This window comes from Thermothielavioides terrestris, chromosome 5, assembly GCF_000226115.1.
Source record: "Thermothielavioides terrestris NRRL 8126 chromosome 5, complete sequence".
NCBI lineage: Eukaryota > Fungi > Ascomycota > Sordariomycetes > Sordariales > Chaetomiaceae > Thermothielavioides > Thermothielavioides terrestris.
Window position 1 is genome coordinate 1,028,447 of NC_016461.1, and position 13,883 is coordinate 1,042,329.

General features: G+C 58.4%; 3 protein-coding genes across 3 annotated transcripts; 2 read left to right on the plus strand and 1 right to left on the minus strand.

Moving 5' to 3' along the window:
* Window positions 1–75: 75 nt before the first annotated feature.
* THITE_2120928 (uncharacterized protein) lies at window positions 76–2,933 on the minus strand. The gene has a single exon (XM_003656344.1). The coding sequence runs from the start codon at window positions 2,548–2,550 to the stop codon at window positions 706–708; it is 1,845 nt and encodes a 614-aa protein (XP_003656392.1). The 5' UTR covers window positions 2,551–2,933; the 3' UTR covers window positions 76–705.
* A 3,934-nt stretch (window positions 2,934–6,867) lies between these two features.
* On the plus strand, window positions 6,868–10,328 carry THITE_2120935 (uncharacterized protein). The gene is made up of 7 exons (XM_003656345.1): window positions 6,868–7,346; window positions 7,627–8,110; window positions 8,207–8,868; window positions 8,931–9,809; window positions 9,878–9,920; window positions 9,973–10,128; window positions 10,194–10,328. Exons 1-7 carry the CDS (start codon window positions 7,344–7,346, stop codon window positions 10,295–10,297), a joined length of 2,331 nt encoding a protein of 776 aa, XP_003656393.1. The 5' UTR covers window positions 6,868–7,343; the 3' UTR covers window positions 10,298–10,328.
* A 2,970-nt stretch (window positions 10,329–13,298) lies between these two features.
* THITE_2120936 (uncharacterized protein) lies at window positions 13,299–13,827 on the plus strand. The gene has a single exon (XM_003656346.1). The coding sequence runs from the start codon at window positions 13,307–13,309 to the stop codon at window positions 13,550–13,552; it is 246 nt and encodes an 81-aa protein (XP_003656394.1). The 5' UTR covers window positions 13,299–13,306; the 3' UTR covers window positions 13,553–13,827.
* The last annotated feature ends 56 nt before the right edge of the window (window positions 13,828–13,883 follow it).

Below are 13,883 nucleotides of genomic sequence, written 5' to 3' on the forward strand. Positions count from 1 at the left end.
TCCTTCCTGTACATCTTAGTAGTCAACCTAAATATATGCACTCGCTGAGGTGGATTAGAGAGTCTGTGCCTGGCGGCGCGTCCCGTTGTTTTTCTCGGTGTATTCACACACAATGCTCCACCTTCCCCTTCCCTCCCTCCCTCCCTCCCCGCTCTCTCTCCCCTAAACCGACAAGCCGGGGCTGGCCCGACGATCTGCCGGCCTTTTTCAACCTCTTCCTGCGCATTCTGATGTCCATTCCATCGCTCATGTAATGCTCAGCCTAAGACTGAAGACGCTCCGGCCCCGCCATACATGCAGCAATACATGAGGATCATCGATGGGGACGGGGCACGATAACTGCTGGTTTATCGTGTGTACTCTGCACCTCCGTACCCGTCATCCGAGACACGGGAACTGAATCAATTACCTATCTATAATCTTGCACCCGTCCATGGCTAGGCTACCGTTGTATACTGCCTAAGTATGTCCGGTTTGCCAATGACGGCAACTCAGAAGGCCGTTGACGACCCTGTTCCGGTCGGGCTTCGCCGCCGCGGAATCTGGTCTGGAACAGTTCGGATAACATTCGAAATGAATAATGATGTGTCCCTTAGCCACGCTCCATATAATGCACACAGCAGCCCTGCGCTAAGTGCTGGCAGTCACCATCCGCTCAAGGCGCTCCCCCGTCAACCGCAGTGACATCGGCCGCGGCGCCTCATCCTATGACGACGTCGCCACCACAGTCAGTAGCGGCTTCAGATTCCCTGCGGTGTCGAAGACCTGGCTCAGACGCTCCAATTCGGCCAGAACGTCGACCAACTTCGGCCGCTGAAAATAGTTGCCAGACCACGCCCCAATCGCTTTACGTTCCTCGCGCATCTTGAGGAACCGCTGCGCAAACTCGACTTCGTCTCGCCACCACTTCCGAGCCACATCGAGCACCGCCTCGGGGCTGCTGTTCGGCTGGTCACGCAGGACGAGCCTGCTCCCTCGTCTAACAATCAGGCTGGACAGCGCGCCGCGCCTCCCTCGCGTACAGTGGTTGATGAGGACTCTAAGCTTGGGCGGCGTCAAGCGGAATGCGGGAAATTCGATGTCCGGTTCATGGCGGTACGACTGCCAGACTGCCGCTGTCTGGGGCGCACTCTGGCCTTCGAAGATGCACCACAGGACTCGACCGAGCATGTACACCATGGCTGCCTCCTGCTCCGTCTCGTCGAGGCTGAGCCAGGGGATGTTGTAATTCGGGTAGTCGTGCGGTCGGGGGGAAGCGTAATCCTCGCAGGCTTGCAGGATGTTCCAATCGGGCAGGAGCCGGTCGAGGATCGCGGCAAACAGACGGCGGGTCTCTTCGGGAATGGCGCGGTTTGGCCCGCGGCCGCCTTCGCTCACCTCGTCGCTGGCCAAGATGCGAACGTATTCGATGGCGTTGACCTCCGGCGCGGAAAACTCGCACCACACACCCCGCTGCTCGAAATCGACCATGACCACGTCGTGAGAAGCCGAGAGCAGGATATTGTCAAGTCGCAGGTCTGGGTAGAACATGCCCCCGCGATCGCGGATGTGGCACACGGCCGAGGCGAGCTGGACAGCCCATCTCAGCTGCAGGTCCAGCGAGAGGCGACCGTGCAACCGTAGCAGCGGCAGAGTGTCGCGGAGGCTCCCGTGTTGGTGGAATGGGAGAATGAAGCCGACCACAGCCGTCTTGCCGCCGAAGCGGCACTGCTTGGTGACGAGGTATTTGGGCCTTGAAACGACGTTGGGATGCGGCTCCATGAGCAGCAGGTTGCGCAGTTCTACGAAGAGGTACTTGGTGCCGCTAGCCAGAGCCTTGAGAATCCAGAGCTTGTCGGCCTCGGCGCCCCCGCCGGTGCCCTTCATGCGGACCAGGCACACGCTGTCGTGCAGCTGCTGAACAACGCTCAGGCGCGAGATATCGACGGCTGGGGGGACGAGTTCAGGGGGGAGCCCCAGACTCTGACCGATTCTCGCCAGACCGAGCAGCTGCCTCTCCACGTAGTAGGTCGGTACGACCGAGATCCTGATCCGATCGATGTCGACATGCAGGTTTTCCAGGATGATGCGGGAACCGAAGGGCAGGCTCTGACACAGCGCCGAATACATGCCGTAACCCTTCCTCGTGACCCATGCTCGCAGCGTGCGCACGATGTGACGGGAAATGCCTAGCCGGCGGAGTCTTGTCGCATCCTTGGTGTGGAAGGCTACGCTCAGATCCAACAGCTCGCGGAGAACGGGCGAGTCCACTGCCTCTTCAGGGATGAACACATCAAAGCGCATCGGCGTGACGTCGGGCAGAAAGAGGGGCGTGGCATAGTACTGCGTGCCCAGACCAGTACAACCGTCGATCCTCCAGAGGGGGTTCAGGGGGTACTCGAGGCTGTCGATCCGGTTCTTGGGGTTGAGCTGGGAGCAGGCCCAGGACGAGGCCTCGGACTGGTCCGCAGCTTGGTTCTCAGTCGGCGGTGGATTTTGCAGCGAGGCAGTCGTGGTGTAGCCAGCCGTCGGGTGGATGACATCGTGGATCGACGCCGAGTTGAGCTCCATGGCGAAGAGGGCGGGCGAGGGCGGCGAGTGCGCCGAGGCCGGGACCGAGCGTTGCTTCCGGGCGACGCAGCCACGGCCCGGGAACTGCACGAGGTGGTCGACTCTCGCTTGCTTAAAAGCCCGTCGGTGTAGCTATGGTATTCTGTGCGGTACGGCCGGTGATCAATTCGGTATACGCCGCTGATTCCAGGTTGCACGACGAACAGAGTTGGGCCCGGCGGGTGCGGTACGGGAGGTCCATCTAACAGGGCGTTGGGTCCGGATCTACGGTGGCGCTGCCCTGGCGGTGTAAGTTGGGGCGCTGCGCTCACCGGCTGCACCTTCCCGTCGCGATGCTCATCTCCCACCTCCCGGTCGTCGGGTACCAAGCACCTTCCGAGACCGGCGGGGAGACCGCCGCGCCTTCCTTTACGCTCCACGGTTCAAGACCGTGACGATTGCTGCCTTCCCGTGCTTTCCCATTCGAGCCGCGGCCAGGCTCGCGCAAGCTGCGGCCCCTGGCAGAGAGCGGAGTTGGCTCCGGTGCGTTGCGATCTGATGGAGGAGACCGAGTGGACCGCTAACGACCTAAAGCGCGCTTTGATGTACGACACGGCTTCTGGCATAGGGCAAAGGAAAGAACACTTAGCCCGTTTTGATTGGCCTTTATATACCTATGTCTAAAGAGACTGCATATTTTCTAATTCTTCGCCGCCGGAAAATCCACGACGGCCACGGGTGATGCCCTCGACAACAGATGTGTTCGTTGCAGCAGGTTGTAATTGTCCCGAAGTGCTTCTGGCTTTTGGTCATGCCGAACCCACCCGGCGGGGGCGGCCGTCTCCGGGGAGAGCGCTGACAGTCCTGTTGGCAGCAATGGGGCCATCTGCCTTGGCTCCTATACCTCCTGGAGGACCAAACTTTGTTCGGTTGGCCTGCCGAGGCGGCTCAGATGCATGAGCTGCTTCGCGTTTGCATTCGGGACCTCGAGGACTAACGGACTGGCAGGGAGAAAGGATGGGGTCCCGTGGAAACCACCGAAGACTGGTAACCATCGAAGCACCGGTGATGACGGTTGAACAGCTCGATGATCACCGCGTGGTTTAAGGGCTTGCGGTGAGTGTAAGTGGTAGGCTTTGCCCGTGCCTCCTCTCTCACTCTGAAACCCCGCCAGACAGGGGTGGGGCCTTTGCTGCGCACTCGACGCGCCTCGTGGTTCAACCTCTCCGTTTATCTACCTACCTACCTAGGTAGCCGTGCTTGCCGCAGGTGAGTTCTGCTTGGCAAGGAAGGTTTGAGTCGGCGTGGCGCGGTTTCGCTGCAAGTGTGGACTCGCCCAGGAACCTCATCGAAAGGAGTACCCGGGCACTAGCACACAACTCCATTGTTCACAGTATGTTAGAGACCCGCACGCTCAACAGTACTGCACAGTAAGATCGCAGACCGGTTCGAACATGGCGCGCGCTTGCGTGCCTGGACAGCGCAGTCCGCATCCAGGCAAAGGGCTGAGACCAGGCTGTGCAGCTGGCGCCGGCCCATGTCTTTGCTCAGACACTCAAGAGCAGCGGGTTCCCCTTCACTGAGTTGGAGGGACGCCCGGGAAAAGTGGTTTGCTTCACCGTAACGTCGACATCTTTGGACAGTGCAGAGCCAAATCCCTTTCCGTCGCTTGTCGCCGAAACGCCTCGCGTAACTGAGCAGAAGCTCTGCACTTCTCGATATTTGTTCCTTCCCGATGCAACCGCGTCTTGTCCAGGGCTAACGCCTAGCGAAGTAATCCGTACTGTGAAATATGCCACCTTGCTGATGGGAGGTAAACTGCTCATCCAGTGATAGGGAGACAGATTGACAAACCAGTGAAGCTGATGCTGCAGCCGTTGACAAACCGAGCTGCTCATGAGATACGCGTGATTGGGTATTACGTGCGAAGCTATTCCGTAAACATCCAGACCGGTGAGCAGGGGGGTTAGTTAGTGGAGTGGCATTGCGAGTCCGGTCAGTTTGAAGCTGGGTGGGGTGAGATGAATTGGCAGAGTCTGATATCAGACTGCCAGATCTTGAAATATGGCTGTTGCCTCCGCCAACGTTCAGTGTGGTTCCCGGCGTCCGCTTATTCGCCTCAGCATCTGAACGAGCGAACGTACTGCGAAGGACACGGGTAAGGTCGGTATTATGCACATCAAGGTACAAGCATAACCCTTCGACACTGTATCATGAGGATGTGCCTGAGCCTCGAACGGATCGGATCCAACGTCCCAGCTGGCAGTTCCGAAGTGGCCTTTCAAAAGGAGCTCCTGGCCTGGTCCGATGGCCGCTTTTCTTACCTACGCAGGACAGTTCTTCGAGATAACGTAAGAGAGAACCTGCAGGTGGCGCACATGCAAGCGGATCGCATTCGTGATACTGTGTAGACCCAAAAAGGGGGTGTGCAGGCGCCGCTCTGCAGGGTAGGCTGCGCTTGGAGCTCTCTCCTCCGCACTACCTAATGTAAATTGTAAATAAGGTAACTGACTCCTGTCCCGTTCTACTTATGGGGTTTCGGCCCGGTTAGAATGATGCTGGGCTCGCCCGAGTACGCGGAGCGCACCTCTTTCCAGCCCAGAACCCCCGCAGTTCACCGAGGCTGGCCCAACAGTCGAATGAGGCTGGCTCCTCCCCATCGTGTTCAGTAACATATCCGCACACACGTCCGGTAGGCTACCTTACTCAAAATATAGCAACATATCCCAACAAGATAGGTAGGTGCTGTGTAATAGCAATGTGCTTGGGTTTGGCGTTCGGATTGGAGCTTCAGCGGTGGCTACCTCTAGTCCATTCCGTACATCCATTGAAGTAACTACCTGAGGTAGTCACGATGGTAACTGCTCGACGACCTGTCGAGTTACGCCGCGCTGCGCACCGGAACTCCGGCTCTGGCTTTGCTCTCTCGTGAGAATGAGTGGGAAAGGCGTTTTCGCATGGCGTACTGCTAGTGTAGGTGATCCCTGATGACTTAGCTAAAGATTCGCTATGCTGCAGGTTTGTTGCAGGGCGTCGGGCGCCAAGAACCTAACGTGGGCTACCTGGTAACTAAGGTACCTTATCGAAACCCCAAACTCGAGCGCTAGAATTTTCGCGCCGGCTTCTGAAACGCACGCTTGCGGCTGGGATGAACTTGCCATGTGGCTGACGGGAGCACGAAATCGCAGCCGAAGCACAGGAGCCTTTCAGGGGTGGATGGACACTACTCCGCATGCTGATCGCTTTCTGCAACCGCCAAGGTAGGCACAATACATACACGTGACTACCTTATCTGTAGTAGATGGTTTGCAGATAACTTTGAGACCCGTGTTCTATCATTTCGGCGCTTGGCCGTGGACTCGGACTCGAGTCCTTTCAAGCGGCTGAAGTTCTGACTTATCATCGCCGTGACGGTGGCTTGGATGACGAGGATGTGAAGCTCTGTGCAACGTGAAGAGCCCCAGGTACCAGGTAGTTACTTGTTACGGAGCTGGTGTTCCCACGTTCCATCCGGATTCCGGACGATCCCTTGTGGCCTGATGACACGGCTGCTTCTGCGCACTAAACCTGGTCCGGTCGCATTTCACTTTCCCGCAAACGTGCGCCCTGCCGGCTTAAGTCCGCTCGCTGGGTGTTCCTGCCACTCATCAGCCAGGAAAAGGCAAGGGTGAAAGGGGAAAGAAGGGGTCAGGCTGCGGCTTCCCTGCGACCGGTGAATCTTCCCTGTTTCCTCTTCACTTTATCTCGTCGCAACGCTCACCGATTCCTTCCTTTCGCAGCATACAAGACAATAGCATTCTTCACCGACTGCCCCGGACTCCACCGGGTAACAATCAGGCGCCCATCTCGGTCTGTGCCGTGAGACATCGCGGGTAGTACCCACCGCCACTCGGCAGGCCAGCACAGGCCAACACCGACCAGCATCAACCAGCATCAGGCAGCACCACACTGGAGCAGCAGCGTCCCTTCGCCAACGACCTAGTCGTGTGGCCAGCAACGCGGTCACTGCTTCCGTGGGCACTAGGCGATAGTTAACGTTGACGCCGCTGGCAGCCAACCGCCCGCCACGTCGATCATTGCAGCACCAGCGCCAGCACCAGCTCTATCGCCAACGCCTGCTTCGGGCCCGCCGCGTGTCAGTAGGGCAGCACCGTGTTCGTGCCACTCCTGCCTGGCCTGGTCGTTCGCCCGCATCCGCCCCCGACACGGGAGCGCTCTCCCAACCCCGGTCAAGCCGGCGCGCTTGAGTCAGTGTCCGGCGCCGAGATTCCCCCAGCAGCAACGGCCGCCGAGGCTGCACCAGCCGAACGGCCAAGGGAGGCTCCGAGGCTTCACGGGGCTCAGGGGTGGTGGTTGTTAAGCAGCAAGTTGTGCTACTTGTCTGCTGGCTGTTTCCTTGGCTTGTCCCTTCACCCCCCTCCCTCACCCCCCTCGTCGGGCCAGCTCTTCCGCCGCCCGCAGCTGCATCCAGTACCGTTTCCAGGTGCGCCGGCAGCGCTCTCCATCCCCTCCTCCGGGCAGTGCTCGTCCGTTATGGGGATGATGCACCTTTGAGATGCTTGGCTCGGGCTTCACCCGGCCTCGTGTCCCTCCCACGTACGGTTGATGCCCCTGGAGTGGATTGTGCCTTACCGTTAGTCGTGGCGGTCTCTGTTCGACTCCGTGACGGCTGTGGTACCCACTCTCCTTTCCCTCTCTCCTACCTTTCCCCCTTCTCCCTCGGCCCTCTGCATCCCGGGTACCTCCCGACCGAGCACGTCCTGGACCTACGCTTTAGGACCTACCCAACGGGATATCCTCCGCCCTTCTTCATCATGGTAAGAATCCAATCCTTCATACATCCTGGGCTGGCGGGAGGTTGCATGACGGAAATCACCGACCGTCCTCGTGGCTGTTTTCTTCAAGCCATGCCCACCCCCGCCCCCGGCCACCATTCATCCACTCCCCCCACCTTGTGTCACTCGCACACTCCTACCTCAGCTGCCGTTTCTCTTCCCTGTCCTGCCCTTCCTGGCCTGCCTCACCGGTCCGCGCCCCATTCTCTAGCTCCTGTGTTTAATTCGCCAAAAATGCGGTGAATTGACAACGATTGTCTAGAATCCCAATATCAGGAAGAGGCGGGCTTACGGCCACCCGGAGGCACCTGCAGAGCCGGTCCTCTCTGGCCTTCCTTTGCTGGCCAGCCACGACACTGTACCACCCTTGGCAGCTGATCATCGGTATATACTTGAACCCGCACCGCTGCCATATGCGCTTCCACCCGGCACCTGGGACGCGAGCTCTCCAGACCATCATCCGTACTTTCAGGAGCAAGCGGCCTTGGTCCTCAACGAGCCATTGGGCTCCTTTATCAATTTCGACAGTCCGCCGTACCCATATTCCAGTAACAACCCACACCACTTCCTCAAGAAGCCGCGCCTAGATCAGACCATTCACATGCGGGCACCGTGTTCTGGCGATCTTTGTGCGCAGGATGGGCAAGAGAAGTCTCCTCCTGCTCTCTCCTCCGGCTGGACTGGCAAGCGGCTGGCTGATTGTCTTGCGAGCTTTTCTGTGTGTTCCACATTTGAGCCTCAGCCTTGTATGACGTTTCCTGTCCTCCTGTACCTGCCCCCCTCCCCCTCCTCCCCAACAAAGACAACGGGACGAAAGCGAAAGTAGCTAACGGCATCTCAAGCGTACCAGCCGCTTCTTACGCCTCCGTTGTACGACTACGATGATTCTAGGCCGCCGGCTTTGAATACAGCCATTGTGTCCGTACAGCCTCAGGCTCAAGCCGCTCTGCTGCCTACTCCCGTCAGTCCAGGCACTACGGCACTATTCGCTTGCGATGATCCTGCGTTGATGGCTCAGTATGTCTCCGATCATCCACCGCTGCAGCCCATTCGACCCACGGGACTTCAGCCGGCGATCACAAGAGAAGAAATGGTCTACCCAGGCCTTTCGGCATCGGCCCAGTTCGACGGCAGCGCAGAAAGCCTCCATGGTGCTTCAGGCCTTGAAAGAGGGCTTCAGCGCCAGCCCTATAATGGTGACGTGCCCCTGGGGACAGGCGCAATCGCTGGTGTGTACGGTGCTGGCCAAGCTTCCACGTCCTATGCCGGTCACGGCATCGTCACAGCCCTGCCTTCGCACTCTGTCCCGATGCACCCCCTCGATGTCAAACCAGCCGCCGAGCGCGGGGATGTCCAGGACGGGGGTACACGCCTGGATTTCTTCCAGGTTCCGAGGACGACTCCTGTCAAACGCGGGCCTTTCAAAGACCAAGACTCCCGGGAGAAAACAGCCCTGACCAGGAAGATGGGAAGCTGCATCAGATGTCGAATGCAGCGGATCAGGGTCAGTATTCGCCACCTATCTCGTAGCTTGACGTGACGGCGCAACCTGACGTGATTTGCAAGTGCAACCTTGACCCCGAGAACGAGAGAGGCCCGTGTCTCTCCTGCAAGAAAATTGCCAGTAGCACTAAGGTTTACCGGCTGAACTGCTTGCGCCTGAAGATCACGGATGTGAAGCTGTTCAAGCCGGGCCAAGTCAAGGGGCAAGAGTGGACTAACCGATGGAAAGACGGCGTGATGGACGACATCGGGAACTGGGAATCGTCCGAGGTGAGAACGATACACGTCACAGAAGGTTACACGGGCAAATCGGTCAGGTTGCAGGTTCGACAGTTCAAACCACAGCCCGGCGACAGCCTCGAGCGAAAATGGGTGTCGAAAAATGGCACGAGACAAACGGTCCAGATCCCTGCCTTTGCCATTGTCAATCTGGACGACGCCAAAGCTGCCTTTGACCAGTACATCAAGCTCGGTTTGCTGGGCTGCTGCGACTATCTGCTCGGCCCGCGAGACGAGCTGCTCTCGCGGACTTATTCTCTTGCTATTAGCACGGCGAAGGATATCGCAACGCCGCTGTCGGAGAGGAGCCTGCTCATGACGACTCTCGATCTCTGGATGTCGGTCCGTCTGACGACAAAATCGTTCGAAATTGTAGGCGACGATACGCTGGGCATGCCGCGGGACATCATCAAGGATCAGGATAATCCTCTTCACGGGAAGATTCCGCTGCCACCGGTGATGGGAGCGCAGATCGATTCGGTCATTATCCACCAGATCCAACCTCGACTCCGGCGGAAGACCCTCGAGGAGCTGCAGAAGATGACGCAGGAGAAGAAGCCAAAGACGTGGCTCACCACGTACCTCGTGACGTTCATCTTGTTGCACAACATCGCCCTGATCACCAAGCACGATGCAGACTATGCAAGGAAGCACGGGTTGAACGTGGGTGGCTGTCCCGCGGCACACCCTGCTCGAAGAGCCAAGTCGACTAACGCTGGGACACATCACAGAGGCGGTTCGCCAGAGAGGCCAATGTCAAGGAGTACAACTTGGGTGAGTGGACAACCGCAGAGCTCGCACGAGCTCGTAACTGACGGCCGCCCAGGCGCAAACACACTTCTTGCCTACTTCCACTACTGCAACAAGGCGACATACCCGTTTTCCTCCGAGTGCAAGGACCAGGACCTCCGGGCGCTGGCGGAGCTCGACGATGATGCCATCTCCTTTGTCCACTACACCAGGCAATTCGTCGCCGATCACAGTGAGTTGAGCCAGGACGCGGAACGCGAGGCGACGCGCTGACGTGGTTTGTTTCCGTACTGACAGGGAAGGAATGGGAGGACTTGTGGATCCGAGACGACTATGAGAATGAGTTCTACTACGTGAGCCAACTCTTCGAGCAAAACTGGCAGCCCCGGACCATGGCCTAGGTGTCTTGTTTGGCGGGGGATTTCTCGGCTTGTGCTGTCACTGGTTGTTGCACACGACGGTTTCAAGATTGGTTGATGCAGGAAGCATGGCGCAAAAGGAGGGGGGGGGGGAGCCGAAGGGGGCGATGCTGTTCGACGCACAGTGGGTCATCGACCGGAAGTCCGGGGTGGATCGCTCGCTTGCTGGACGCCCAATCCCCCACTACGTACCAATGTATGCGTGCAGAGTACGGCGCAGTTAAACAGTTGATTTGAGAAACAAGACGACTCGTCATTTGGGGGAAGGTAGAGGATCAGGTTCATCTGGCGCCGTTCGGACACCGACACCTAACCAACGTGAACTGGTCAGCCGCCGAAAGACGGGAGGGAAACGAGGTGCAACACCGGTGGGCTCGGTTTCGTCCATGCAGCAACCAACGGGGTGCCTTCACTCCGGTAACCATCAACTATTGACACCTCGCTTCCCGATCTGCGGATCACTCACCACTGGCCAGTGCAGCACCCGGCTTCGTCGAGATGCGTCCCCATCTCCATCTAGTGGATGCAAGCCAGACCATGGCGAGCCAATCGCGGAATCCGATGCAGATCGCCGGTTCTTGACGATCACACCTTCCCAGACTCCACATTTAACTACGGATCACACCATGCACAGACGGAAGTATACAACGTACATCCATAGCATGCGGAACACTGTGGTAGTGATATCGGCCGTCATGGGGTGACCCCGGAAGGGGAACACCGATCAGATCTCCTTCCGCGCCGTCCCTTCGAGGTTTGTTGCGTGGTTCTCCAAACTGCAATGCACCTCGACTTATCCGATCCGATCCGATCGTCTTTTTCCACGGCTTGCTTGGGCCGCCGCAAGCAGCCGAGGGTGGTGAGCAAGCCGCGGCTGCACCGGCCGCAGCCAGCCGCAAGAGCTGGCCCGGGATGCCTGGATATCGAATACACTGAGCATGGCCAGCCTAACGTTAACTTAATGTCGCTCTTTTCCTTCACCGGTCCAGCCAAGCGCATGTCGAGTGCCGGACCGGTTCAAGCTCGACCAACGATCGCGCTCGCTCCTTCTCCTTCTCCGGAACCAGATAGCGGCGCCACTGAAGAAAGCGTGGTGTGCTTCTTTTCTATTGGCGAAAGCAGCCCGCCCCGAGGTCGCCAGCAGCCGCAATTGCAACCACACCACCGCACGAGCCAGGTGCTAAAAGATGCCTGGTATGTTCCGTGAGCAAGCACGCGGAGTGTACATACAAGGTGGCCTGCGTTTGCACCCCTTGCTCAACGGTGGACGGTCGCACAGAAGGCCTGCAGAGGTGGAAACTCGCCGGGTCCATCTGCGTCCCGATGAGATCCTTCACAAGGTAGTTACCCGAGGGCGAAGTGGGAAAGTGGAGGTTTCCGCCGCCCTCGTTCCAGAACAGAGGGGCACAACATTGGCGGATAGCACGGTTCCCACCGGCAGCTATTACTAACCCTAACCCAGATATAGCTTGGCCAAAAGTAAAATGAACGCATGCTCTCAAACTGTTCTCTCAGCTTTTCTTCTTAAGCGGCTGTTGAGATATTTGAAGCTCCATGTCTCGATTAACAAGATTTGGTGTAGAAACGTTTAACTACCAGGTAGTGTATGTCATCCGGGGATTTTTTTTTTGTGCCCTCTGTTCTGGAAGAACAGAGGCAGCGGAAAACCACCACTTTTCCACTTCGCCCTTGGGCAGTTAAGTTCAGGTAGTTACCTTACCTAACGAGGAGAAACCCGCTCCCCCTCCCCTTAAGCTTTCCCATCTCTTCCAATTCGCTTTGTCCCTGACCGGGCTTCTCGAATGTCGTCTGTGGTTTCCGAAATGTGTTTCAGTTTGTGCCCCACCGGGCACACCCGGCCTACGACAAACGCTGTGCGGCTGGCCCGAACCGGGAAGGCACGACGTCAACCCTCCCGGGGTCCCGGACTGGCCTAGCCGTCTTCGACGGTGCGGCTCCACCACCTCCCGGACACCACCTTTTTTCTCCCTGTACCTAAGAAGTCTAGCCTCTCCCTCTTGCTTTTATTCGAAGTCCTGATGCAGCCAGCGTGGTACCGCAGAAAAGGCCGACCTCGCTGGCCTGCCACAGGCCTCCTATCTCGTGTTGCTGTCAGTCTGTGCCACTCTGAATGCGTTTTTCTGTTTGCTGGAGCTCCTCGCCTCAAGGAGTTTCTTTTCGACCTCTGCAGCTCTTGCTGGAGTCTGCTGCGCGATGGTTTGTGTCAGCCTCTCTGCCTGCCTACCTGACCTTACCTGCCTGTCATGTCTGTCTGTGTGTGTCTGGTCGTTCGGCAGTTGTCCCCGCCGCCCCCACAGCTGCACCGGCTGCTCGTGTGCATGCCCCGTCATCGAGTTCAGTTGCCTTCCGCAGAAAGTCCGCTGCTTCCCCTGCACGATGGGTCTTGCCTTTTCCGTTTTCCACATGCCACGCACTCTAGTGTACGACGCTCCAGGATGCATCAGTTAGCCGGCGCGTTCGCGGCTACCTCCATCTACACCCGGGTGGATCTCCATCTTGCTCGTGGCTTCCGCGGGGAGGTGCTTGGGGAGGGGATGATGAGACGATAGGTGGGATGGATCTGGTGGCTGCTGTTTTCCTTCACGGCCGGGCATTGGACCCATGCCAGTCCCTGCCCTACCTCCAGGTTCTGTGGCTCCCAGCTTCTGCTGGCGCTTCCCAGCGCTTCCCTCGCCCCTGCCGCGCCGGGTGGCTCCTTCCCTTCGCCGGGAAGCGCCAGGTCAAAGCCAGTTAGCCAGTCTTATCAAACGCTGGGCCTGCGTGGCTGCCATTCCGTCTCCTGCTTTTCACACCAGTCTCCCCTGGGGGAGCGGCATCTCTCCGGCCCCGGTTGCCGCTACCGAACGCCTCTTTCTTAGACCCGGCCTGATCTGTCCGTCGAGGAAGCTCACCCGCCGACCCTCCCGCCCGGCATGCTCTGCCCGCCTCGTCCCTTGATGCTTGTTGCCCTCGCGCGGAACAAAATCGGACATGTCCAGCCAGTTCTTCAGGGGTCCGAGCCAAGTCCTTCTTGCTGGGTGCCTGCCGCAGCTAGTTTTCTGTGTCACCGGCCGCTTCGTCCTCACTCGTTCCTTGTTCTTACCGGCCGCGGTCGAGTGCGTACAAGGGCCCTACCCGCCTTCCGAGCCCGCCGGGTGTGCACTTTTCCCCGTCGGCCACAAGCAAGAACGGGATGCTGGCAGGCAGTTGCCTGTTCAACGTCGGGTGTTGAGTTAGCCTTTTTGTCCTCCCCAGCATGCCAGGCGCGTCTGGCCGCTGGCTGAAGAAGACATCTACCTGGTGCCTAGGTAGATATATGAGCCTGACTTGACTCCATCTTCTTCTGATTGAGACAACCGAGTCCTCTGATCGCTCCATCGGACCTCCTTCTGTTCGGCCTTTGGCCCCAACTGTCGTCGTCAACAGTCGTCTTGCCCTCCAGCGAGAAAACATTAAGCCAGAGAGCCCTTTGACGCCCCGAAAGGCACGGCCTTCGTTGTTGTCAGTATCCAGGTCCGCCTTCGAGGTGAGTCTCAAGTTGATGCGGCCTTAAAAAATTGTGCACATC

Coding starts and splice junctions, on each gene's coding strand:
- THITE_2120928 (XM_003656344.1), bottom strand. CDS start 2,550: ATGGAGCTCAACTCGGCGTCGATCCACGATGTCATCCACCCGACGGCT.
- THITE_2120935 (XM_003656345.1), top strand. Junction 8,869..8,930: donor GTCGAATGCAGCGGATCAGG/GTCAGTATTCGC, acceptor GTGATTTGCAAG/TGCAACCTTGACCCCGAGAA. Junction 10,129..10,193: donor GCAATTCGTCGCCGATCACA/GTGAGTTGAGCC, acceptor CCGTACTGACAG/GGAAGGAATGGGAGGACTTG.
- THITE_2120936 (XM_003656346.1), top strand. CDS start 13,307: ATGTCCAGCCAGTTCTTCAGGGGTCCGAGCCAAGTCCTTCTTGCTGGG.